The following is an 11,769-nucleotide window of genomic DNA, read 5'->3' as shown; positions in this document are numbered from 1 at the left end:
CCTAATGTGGGGAGTAGACATTACTTAAAAAATGAAAAGATTACTTAAATAAAACTTTAAAAAGAAAAAAAAGAAAATTTTCAGACAAGAAAGTTAAAAAATGTAGTGAGTATCCATATACCCACCACATTTTATTATACATATTTTAATCACATATCTATGAACCTGTCTTCTCTTTTTTTAACTTGTCTTTTTTTTTTTGAGGCATTGCAAAGTTGTAGACATTAAGGGCTCCTGGTGGCTTGGTTAAGTGTCTGACCATTAATCTCAGCTCAGATCTTGATCTCAGTGTCATGAATTCAAGCCCCACATTGGGCTCCACAACGGGTGTGGAACCTAGTTAAAAATTAAAACAAACAAGCAAATAAACAACAGGTGCCTGCGTGGCTCAGTCAGTTAAGCATCTGCCTTCTGCTCAGGTCACGATCCCCCAGGGTCCTGGGATTAATCCTGCCCTGTGGATTAATCCTTGGTCAGGATTAATCCTGAGCTCCCTACTCAGTGGGGAGTTGTCTTCTTCTTCTTCCTCTGCCCCTCCTTCCTCTCAGGCTCTCTTACTTTCTTTTTCAAATGAATCAATAAAATGTAAAAAAAAAAAAAAAAAAAAAGTTGCAGACATTAGTACACTTCCCCCAAAATACTTCAGTGTGCATATCATTAACTGTATGTTATGAATATGTATACTTGACATGATATGCATACTCTAGCATGCCTATCATTAACTACGAAAAAACGTAAATATCTAAACTGTACATTGCTTGAGTTCCAGTATAAACATTGTTAAAAGATAAACTAAAGGATATTAAAAACTTTAGGTATTTATTTGAGCAAAAATCTATTCGAATTGGGCAGCATCCAATCCAGGAGACACAAAGGAGCTCTGAGACTTTTATAGGCAGAGGAAGAGAGAATAAGGAAGTTATTCTAGGCAAAAAATAGGTTGGTTATTGCAAGATTACTTTCCTTTAGGCGATGGCAGGGGTCTATCAAGCAGATTACCTAAGTAGTACTGATGTAGTTTTGGAATATAAGTGAGGTTTTGTGGGATGAGGTCAAGAGCCAATGACCAAGAAAGAATTCTTTTTTTTTAATAATAAATTTATTTTTTATTGGTGTTCAATTTGCCAACATACAGAATAACACCCAGTGCTCATCCTGTCAAGTGCCCCACTCAGTGCCCGTCACCCATTCACCCCCACCCTCCGCCCTCCTCCCCTTCCACCACCCCTAGTTCATTTCCCAGAGTTAGGAGTCTTTATGTTCTGTCTCCCTCCAAGAAAGATTTCTTGAGACATCTTTGGTGCAAAATGGTGGTTTTATTAAAGCATGGGGCAGGACCCGTGGGCAGGAAGAGCTGCTGCCCGGGGCCTGTGAGGGGTGACTGATTATACACCTGGGAGTTGGGAGGGGTTTGAGGATAGTGTACTCTCTAAGGAATTTTGGAAGCAAGATTTCCAGGACCTTGAGGGGGCTAGCTATTGTTGGGAAAAGGTCACTTATTACCATCTAATAAAACCTGAGTCAGGAGACTCTTCAGATGTATATAGGGGGGCCATGTGCTTGGAGGATGATTACCAACACATATCTTGGGGGTTTAGAGATAAAGGGACATTTCTAAAGAAATTTGTTGTTGTTGTTGTTGTTGTTAAAGATTTTATTTATTCATGAGAGACACACACAGAGAGAGAGAGAGAGAGACAGGCAGAGACAAGGCAGAGGGAGAAGCAGGCTCCATGCTGGGAGCCAATGTGGGACTTCATCCCAGGACTCCAGGATGGTGCCCTGAGCAGAAGGCATACGCTCAACCGCTGAGGCACTCAGGCACCCTATTGCTAAAGCTTTTTATGATCTCCCCCTTCTTTCAAAATACATTGCTAACACAATTAAGTAGAGATTCAAAGGGTGAAAGAGCTATTGAGTGCATGTGTGATTTCCCCCTAGATTTGTCTTCTGAGATAGTATCCAAGTTCCCCACAAAGCGGACTTGCTGTTCTTGTCAGAAAGATTCCTTCTGCTTACTGTAAAATTCTTTTTGTTAATCTCACTTTCAGTTATAGCTATTCTCTATCTCTTCATGATTTATCCTTTCCTCAGTATTACACACTGAAATTGTGTAACTAGTAATATTTGTTTTATTCCTTCCTCATATTATTTTTATCCTCATAAGTGACTGCAATTATCTTTACATATGCATCATAAGAAATGCATGTCATTGAGCAACCTGGTTGTGCAAGATTCTTTGTATACCATTATTTCCTGTACAGACTTCTCAGATTGTTTATAGAAGTACTATTACCACCTTCCATCTAGTATAATAGCTCTTGATCTGTAACCTCAAATAACACGAAGTTGTGATATAAATTAGTCACTGATGAGTCATGAATACATTTCCTACAAATTATACTATAGAGAGAATGCAGAAGGAGAAAGAGGCTACATTTAAAAAAAGGGGGGTATAATGCTAAGTGAAATAAGTCATTCGGAGAAAGACAAATGCCATACAATTTTAGTCATATGGGGAATTTAAGAAACCAAGAAAAAATGAAAAGGAAAAAGAGACCAAAAAAACAGACTCTTAATTCTAGGGAACAAACTGATGGTTACCAGAGGGGAGTAGGGTAGGGGAATGAATGAAATAGGTGATGGGGATTAAGATTATGATGAGTATTGAGTAATGTATGGAATTGTTGAATCACTATAAATATGTAAATATGCATATATACGTATACATATACACATCATTGAAACTAATATAACCATATGTTAATCATACTGAAATTTCAAAAATCATGCACTTGTACCCACGGACAGTTGGTAAATTTTATGTATGTAAATTCTCAATTTTTTAAAAAGATTTTATTTATTTATTCATAAGAGACAGAGACAGAGACAGAGAGAGAGAGAGAGAAGCAGAGACATAGGCAGAGGGAGAAGCAGACTCCATGGAGGGAGCCTAATGTGGGACTTGATCCTGGGATTCCAGGATCACACCCTGAGCCTAAGGCAAAAGCTTAACCACTGAGCCACCCAGGCGTCCCCCAGTGGTTTTTAAAAATGGGTAAATGAAGAGATAAAAAATGATATTTGACATTTTCTCCTACACAAAATACCATGAAAAAATATTGGCTTCTTTAGTTTTTACCATAGGACACTATCTATAATGGTTTCTCTCCAGTAATTGTTAAGAGAATAGACTTCAGAGTTAGGACTCTAGATTTGAATTCCAGCTCTACCGTTTACCAGCTGTGTAGTCTTGTACAGGCTATTTATCTTCTCTGAACCTCAGTCTTTTCATCTATACAATGGAGATAATAATGGTATTTATTTCTTAGGTTGAGGAAGAGATAACATAAAGTTCTTAGCATTACACCTAATAAAGCTCTTAAGCATAGTACTTATTTATATGTTAGTTGTTGGTTTATTTTTTTTAATAATTTTTATTTTTTTTGAAGATTTTATTTATTTATTCCTGAGAGACACACACAGAGAGAGGCAGAGACACAGGCAGAGAGAGAAGCAGGCCCATGCAGGGAGCCCGATGTGGGACTCAATCACGGGTCTTCAGGATCATGCCCTGAGCCAAAGGCAGATGCTCAACTGCTGAGCCACCCAGGCATCCCTAATTATTGGTTTATTATTTTGACAAATATTTCACAGTGTCTTGGTGGAAATCACCTAAGTTTTCTAATGTTCGAAGAAAAATTCAATGATGAAATTATTAAGAGATGAAGTAATTGCTTGGGGTTCTGCTATTTTTCACAAAATAACTTAGTTTTCATTCTTGTCTTTTTTTAAAAATTTTTTAAAAGATTTTATTTATTTATTCATGAGAGACCGAGAGAGAGAAAGAGGCAGAGACACAGGCAGAGGGAGAAGCAGGCACCCTGCGGGGAGCCCAGTGTAGGATTGGATCCCTGGTCACCAGGATCACGCCCTGGGCCGAAGGTGGCACTAAACCGCTGAGCCACCCGGGCTGCCCCATTCTCACCATTTTTTATTTTTTATTTTTTTTTAAAGAAAAACTAATTTTTTAAAAGATTTATTTATTTATTTATTTATTTATTTATTTATTTATTTATTTATGAGGGAGAGAGAGAGAGAGAGAGGCAAAGACACAGGAGGAGGGAGAAGCAGGCTCCATGCCGGGAGACTAACGTGGGACTCGATCCCAGGTCTCCAGGACCACGCCCTGGGCCAAAGGCAGGAGCCAAACCGCTGAGCCACCCAGGGATCCCCAGTTCTCATCATTTTAAAAGTTTGTTTATTTTATTTATTGATCTCTACACCAAACATGGGACTCAAACTCAAGACCCAGAGACCAAGAGTCACATGCTTTTCCTAATAAGCCAGCGAGTTGCCTCCATTTTCAGCCTTTAATATCCTAAATCTACCTCTTATTAACTACCTTGACTATATTTTTAGTATAGCTGATAATTTTTTTCCTTGAAGAAAACTTAGAAACAGTCTGAAATCTTCAAGTGCTTGGGATATGGCTACCTGTTCCCCTTCCCATGTAAGTCAGAACCAAAAGGTAAAAACACTTATATGAAAATAAAACATTTTAGTCCCAAACAATACCTTATAAATCTTTAGTTTCAACATATTGCATGGGTTTATGTAATTAGGTGGCAAAATATTCTTTCCTCCTTTGCAACTAGCAGGGATTTATATAGATCTTTACCTCCTTTCATCTTCTTTGTGTAGTTTTATGGTGTCATCTTTCTCTCATATTTCCTGGTTCAAAACTTGTCATCCTTGACTATTGTACCCTCCCTCCAACCTTCACTTAGTTTTACCTGTCCAATCTGCTTCTTCCTATCTGTTCTCAAAACGGCCTTGGGATCCTATACAGTCAATTTTACCATCTCCAGTTCATGTCAGATATTTCCAGGGAAAGATATCTCAGAAATTTTCAGCAACTACTTATGGCCTCTGGACTAATATCTAAACACCTTAGCCTGGGTACAAGCAAGACTTTCCAGGACTCCACCCAACTCCCATTACCCCCTTTTCACATTTCCTACAGTCCAATCTGTACTCCTCTACTGATGTATCTATCCACTCATTATCCTACCCCTATGGACTCATTTCCTACAAAGTTATCCTCTTTATTTGACATGCCTACCTCCTTTTTGCCAGCCTTCCCATTTCACAATTGAAGAAGTGATTATGACAATGTCTGTGGTAGGAAATGAATCCAAGTTTCTCAGACTCTTGACTCCTAAATACTTCAGTGATTCCTAAATACTCCAGTGTGTATCTCTTAAGAAACAAGGATATTGTCTCACATAACCACAGTACAATGATCACAGGAGGAAATTTTGCATCAATGTGGTACCAGGATATATTATATAGGCCACACTTCAAATATCACCAACTAAAAAAAAAAAAAAAAAAAACAAAAAAAAAACAAATATCACCAACTATTCTTTATAGTGAATTTTCCCCAATTCAGAATGCCATCCAGGATCAAGCCTGGTCTTTATTTCTCATATTTCTTCAATATTCTTTAACCTGGAATAGATCCTTTGCCTTGCTTTATTTTCAAGACATTGCTAGTTTCTTTTTTTTTTTTTCCTTTTTAAAACTATTATTTGAAAAAAAATTATTTGAAAGGAGGGGGGGCAGAGGAAGAGAATCTTTAAGCAGACTCCCCAGTGGAGCATGGAACCCATGGTGGGGCTCAATCCCAGGACCCGTGAGATCATGACCTGAGCTGAAACCAAGAGGGGGACACTCAACTGACTGAGCAACATAGGCGCCCCAAGACATTAACATTATTATTATTTTTTTTTTAAAAGAATAAGGCTACTTGTTTGTAAAATTCTCCTCAGTGTGGGTCTTTCTGAACCTTACCTCATGATTAGATTCAGATTAGGGGGCAGCCCCAGTGGCTCAGCCGTTTAGCGCCACCTTCGGTCCAGGGCCTGATCCTGGAGACCTGGAATCGAGTCCCGTGTCGGGCTCCCTGCATGGAGCCTGCTTCTCCCTCTGCCTGTGTCTCTGCCTCTCTCTCTCTCTGTGTTTCTCATGAATAAATAAATAGGATCTTAAAAAAAAATAGATTCAGATTAGGGATTTCCATCAGGAATACTACGTAAGTGAAGTTGTGTACTTCTTACTGCATCACATCACAGGGCACACTATGACAACTGTCTCATTAGTGACAATATTCAACTTCAATCACTTGGGTATGACAGTGTCTGGACCCCTGTAAAGTTGCTTTCCTCCCTTTGTGATCAATAGTAATCTGTGGAGGCATATTCTAAGACTGTCAAATTTTCACCCAAGTGGCTTTAATATACACTGATGTTTAATGACACACTTATCACTATGATAGTTGCAAAATGGTGACTTTCCTAACTGTTGCTCCTTCTACATTTATTACATGGATTTGTACTGGAGGAACTTTCCCTTCTTCCCCTATCTTACTTTTTAAGCAGGATTTTAAAAACCTTAAAAAATAAAATGGAGGAGTGCGTGGGTAGCTCAGGGGTCAAGCATCTGTCTTTGGCTTAGGTTGTGATCCTCTGGGCCTAGGATCAAGTCCCCTATCAGACTCCTCAAGGGAGCCTGCTTCTCCCTCTGCCTATGTCTCTGTCACTCTCTGTGTCTCATGAATAAATAAAATCTTTTAAAAAGAAAAAAAAAAAAAAAAGGAAGAAGTGGATGCCATTTTAACCGGAGTGTAGTTAGTTCCCATTCTGCTTCAAGGTGCTGGGTGAGTTTCTCTGGACACGGACTTTCATTCCTGGGCCTCCAGTTGAGGGCTCTCAGCCTGTGGGTGATGGGCTGGGTCATATTCCTGCAAAGGGTGGACTATCATCACACAAATCGAAGCCCACTCTTCTGTTGTGTATGCAGTTGGCAGTTCCAGATATTCGAAAAGGACGCTCGAGGTGCTCCTGGGTGGCTCAGTGGGTTAAGCCCTGGCCTTCCCATTCGTCCGCTCAGTGGGGAGTTTGCTTCTCCCACTTCCTCTGTGATCTCATACATACATAAAACAACACTCGTCTCAATTGTTTGGGAATAAAATGCCTTTGGTCTCCATCTCTACCCTACCTTTCTGCTTCACTCGGGGGTCACAGAAACATTTATTCCAAATGTTTCCCAGACTAAATGTGCTCTACAGTCACCTGAAGGCTAGAGAATTGTTTAAAGCATGGATTGCTGGGGTTCGGCACCCAGAGAGTCCAATTTAACTCAGCAGATCTGGATTAAGGCCCAGGAATCAGCAATCCGGGTATAGTCTGCGGATCACACTCAGAAACATCACCTTCCAAAAGGATGAAGGGCAAACCTCCCTTCATCCAGACGTTGGCGCCACTGGCAACTCCCAAGGTGCCCGCCCGCTCAGGAAAAGGCGGGCGGGGGGGAGGGGGGAGACCAAAGCAGGGCTTTCACCCTCCCGCGCCCCGCGGCCTTCGGAAACCCACATCCGGTTGATGCGGGTGGGACGCGAGGTCCCAGGTGCGGGGTGAAGGCCGAGGAGTCCGCGCCGCCGCTCGGTGTGGGCAGGGCCGGCCGGCGGGCGCTCGGAGGGCGGGGTGGGGGCGGGTCCCCCTCGGCGCCCGCGGGGCCGCGGCCCGGGAGCCCCTCCCCGGCCCTGCCCCCTCCCCCCGCGCCCGGCCGGGTGCTTAGTCACCGTGAGGCTGCGCTCGCCCGGGGCCCGCGCACCCCCTCCCCGGCCGCCCGCGGGCCGCTCCCCTGCGCGCACTTCCGCGTGCATGGCCCTGCTGCCCCGGGCGCTGGGCGCGAGCGCGGGGCCGAGCTGGCGGCCGGCGGCGCGCGCCTTCCCCGGCTTCCCGCGGCCGCCGCCCGCCCGCGCGCTCTCCCGCGCCATGGCCTGCAGGCAGGAGCCGCAGCCGCAGCCGCAGCCTCAGCGCCCGCCGCCCGCCGCCGGCGCCGCGGCCTCGTTCGACTACTTGGTGATCGGCGGCGGCTCGGGCGGGCTGGCCAGCGCGCGCAGGGCGGCGGAGCTGGGCGCCCGGGCCGCCGTGGTGGAGAGCCACAAGCTGGGCGGCACATGCGTGAGTACGGGGCCCCGCAGCCCGGCGCTCTCTCCGCTCCGTGCGCGCTGCCGGTGCTCTTTGCCCGGTGCGGTCCGTCCGTCCGCGGCGGCGGGCGGGCTCCCGGCCGGTGTAGAGGAGCCCCGGCTCGGTTGTGGGGCCCCCGGAGCTAAGCCCGGGTGCAGCCCTAGCCGTAGGTGGTGCATCTAACAGAACTTCCCCGCATCCTTCCTCCTCCAGTGGGAAGGGTGCCGTAATCCCCCGCTTGATCGCACCCCCAGATCCGTGGAACAGAACTGCCCGTGGAAGAATTGCAGCCGGGCTCGGGGGTCCGGGTGTTGGGGAGCGGAATGGGGGACATGCCCTTGAGAGATGCGAATCCTGATCCTCTCCTTTCAGTTTCAGGGGCAGAGTGATTTTACAGTAGTGGTTCTCGCCCTTGCCTTGCGCATTCGGAGCACCTGAGGAGTTGGAAAAATTCTGCTGTGGGTTCCACTCCCGTGGCTTCTGATTTCACTGGCCCGAGGTGCAGCCTGGGCTTTGGGAGGTTTAGAAGCTCCACAGGGGTTCTGATCGCAGCCAACGTTGGTAATCACGGACTGTAGGTTATTCCAGAGTAGGAGTTACTGAATTCTCAGACGTTTGTTTGTTTCTTTGTTTTTCGTTAAGTCTTTTCTTTTTTTTTGGGGGGGGGGTCACAGAAACATTTATTCTGGGTGGCTTTAATATGGGGGCGGAGGAGAGCGGGTTTTATTTTTTTATTTTTTTATTTTTTTAAATTTTTTTTTTTTTTTTTTATTTATGATAGTCACAGAGAGAGAGAGAGAGAGAGAGAGAGAGGCAGAGACACAGGCAGAGGGAGAGGCAGGCTCCATGCACCGGGAGCCCGATGTGGGATTCAATCCTGGGTCTCCAGGATCGCGCCCTGGGCCAAAGGCAGGCGCCAAACCGCTGCGCCACCCAGGGATCCCGAGAGCGGGTTTTAAAACTGCTTCCAAAAAAGAGGGTCGTAAATCTTAACGATTGAGAAACCTCATCACATGTATTTATTTTTAAAGATTTTTATTTATTTATTCATGAAAGACACAGAGAGAGAGAGGCAGAGGGAGAAGCAGGCCCCACGCAGGGAGCCTGACCTGGGACTCGATCCTGGGTTTCCAGGATCATACCCTGGGCTGAAGGCGGCACTCAACCGCTGAGCCACCCAGGCTGCCCCAAGAAACCCCATCATTTTAAAAAAAATTTTTGTTCCCATGTTATCGGTGTGACCTTTTCTATCACAAGACTTGGGTGAGGTACTTGCTGTTAATATTAAAATTCTGTGTCCAAGACTAACCTGGAATTGGGAAGGGTTCTCCAAATTATTTTGGAAACTGGTGTTTAAATTATACCAAATTGGGAACTCCTTAAGGGCAGGGATGGGTTCCTGTGTTTGTGCACCTCTTATCATCTTAACAAAATATCTTGCTCAATAACCATACGTGTAATGAATCAAACTCAGAATTGACAGTTTGTGAAAGGGCTGACTCCATTGTCCAGTACTTATTTTTCAAATTCAAAATGAAAGTGGGAATAGAATGGAGGAAAGGAAAAAATCCCTGGTAACGATCAACTTGCACCTTGACATCTTAGTACATACCTCCACTAGAAGTCTTGTGTCTGCAGAAAGCAGATTGAGGGGTCCCCCTGGGCAGCTTGTGAGAGCACTTAATGACTTCTTTGTATTCCTTTACTTTTGTCTTTTTTTTTTTTTTTTTTCAGATTTTATTTTTTAAGTAATCTCTACACCCAACGTGAGGCTCGAATTTATAACCCCAAGATCGAGTCACATGCTCTACTGACTGAGCCAGCCAGGCGCCCCTGTACCTCTTTTCTCAGTTTTCCACCTTGTGCATTATATCATAATCTGTTTGTGGCATCCATCATCATTGTCTGGTTCCACTGATATTAATCAAGAGAAGGGGCTGGCCTCATTTTTAGGTACTTGTTAGGAATATGAATTCACTAAGAGGTAAATTACTTCTGAGAGCGAGTGAAGGACAGGTTTGGACAGCCAGCCATTTACTGCTTCCTTATACAGTGCCTGGCCTTGCTTGTATCATTCTGCTACAGCAACTTTTGTTTTCCTGTGAGCATTGGTATCTTGAGGAAATCCCCTATTTCCCATCTTTATGACATTCCATTGGGGTTCTTTTCAAATTGGCTTTTGGTGTTGAATACAAGGAAGGGTGTAGGTATGTGTTGAATATAAGAGAATATATTACAATCAATAAGACCAGAATTTAGATTTAAGAATTCCAATTATCTGGGGCACCTGGGTGGCTCAGTTGATTGAGCATCTGCCTTCAGCTCAGGTCATGATCTTGCAGTTCTGCGATCTGGCCCCACAGGCTCCCTGCGCAGTGGGGAGCCTGCTTCTCCCGCCTCCCTGCTCTTCCTCTCTCTTGGTATCTCTGCCACTGTCTCCATTTCTCTCTCTCAAATAAATAAAATCTTTAAAAAAAAAATTCCAGTTATCTAGGCTATCACTAGTTGCAATATTAAACTTATGATATCCGGGATCCCTGGGTGGCGCAGCGGTTTGGTGCCTGCCTTTGGCCTAGGGCGCGATCCTGGAGACCTGGGATCGAATCCCACGTCGGGCTCCCGGTGCATGAAGCCTGCTTCTCCCTCTGCCTGTGTCTCTGCCTCCCTCTCTCTCTCTCTGTAACTATCATAAATAAATAAAAAAATTAAAAAAAAAAAACTTATGATATCCAGTGATTTCCAAGCTGGTGTAGGGAACATAGGCCTTCTGAAACACATTATTTCATTTGTTCGAGTCCTCATTTCCTGTATTCTAAGTGCTAAGTACTTGGATTGAGGCTGGCGGAGAGAAAAGGGTAGATACAAACATATGTAAGGCAAAGATCCCCTCCCACAGGGAATTTGCAATATGGTGTGGGAGCAAAATGTGACGTCAGCTCCAAAGTGAGATGGTCTGTGTTAATTGCTGCAATAGTAAAGTAGTTGAGAGTGTTGGAATCATCTTTTCTGCCTGGTTACCACGAGATGGATGGTTCTGTGAAGGAGAGAGTATCCTTCTGAACTTGAATGAATACCATGTTTTGATAGGGTAGGGTCAGAGGCAAAGGCAGAGAGGCAGAGTATGTTGTGTAATTGGATTTGACTGGAATAGGGGTGTCTCTTATAGAAGTAAGATAGGGGGAGCTGATGGGTTGGTTGTGTTAAAAATATGAAGTTTCCGGCAGCCCTGGTGGCTCAGCGGTTTAGTGCCGCCTTTGGCCCAGGGCGTGATCCTGGAGACCCGGGATCGAGTCCCACGTTGGGCTCCATGCATGGAGCCCACTCCTCTCTCTGCCTGTGTCTCTGCATTTCTCTCTCTCTCTCATGAATAAATAAATAAAATCTTAAAAAAAAAAAAAAAAACATGTTCCCCCCCTTTTTTTTTTTTTTAAAAAAAAAAGAAGTTTCTAGGGGTGCTTGGCTGGCTCAGTCCGTAGAGCATGTGACTCTTGATCTTGGGGTGGTGAGTTTAAGCCCCACATTGGGTGTAGAGTTTACCTTAAAAAAAATGAAGTCAATTGTGTGGAAGGGGTTTTGAGTAGGAGGAGTGCATCAATAAAAGTGGTTTTGTGATAGTAGTACTATTGAGAGCTGTCCTTTGGGGAAATCAAATAGAAGTTTCTTTAGTATTGATAGTTTGACCATTTTTTTTCCTAAATAAAATATTTTGATTCTGGACCTTGGTGAATATTTT

The 11,769-nt window shown here is 44.1% G+C and overlaps 1 protein-coding gene across 4 annotated transcripts in view; it reads left to right on the top strand.

Annotated features, from left to right (window-relative positions):
• Positions 1 to 7,147: 7,147 nt before the first annotated feature.
• Positions 7,148 to 11,769, top strand: part of GSR (glutathione-disulfide reductase) — a 49,926-nt gene continuing 45,304 nt past the window's right edge. Inside the window, exon 1 of one of the 4 annotated variants that reach the window (XM_072776338.1) lies at positions 7,148 to 7,243. In XM_072776338.1, the coding sequence (XP_072632439.1) occupies positions 7,163 to 7,243 (81 nt within the window). In that variant the 5' untranslated portion in view covers positions 7,148 to 7,162. Of the gene's footprint in view, positions 7,342 to 7,727; positions 8,031 to 11,769 lie in introns of those variants that run through there. The other 3 variants (XM_072776340.1, XM_072776336.1, XM_072776337.1) reach the window with 3 other exon arrangements.

The sequence above is a fragment of the Canis lupus genome, chromosome 15 (genome assembly GCF_048164855.1).
Source record: "Canis lupus baileyi chromosome 15, mCanLup2.hap1, whole genome shotgun sequence".
Taxonomy (NCBI): Eukaryota; Metazoa; Chordata; class Mammalia; order Carnivora; family Canidae; genus Canis; species Canis lupus.
The sequence above is the reverse complement of the archived record's forward strand: the minus strand, read 5'-3'. Positions and strand labels throughout refer to the sequence as shown.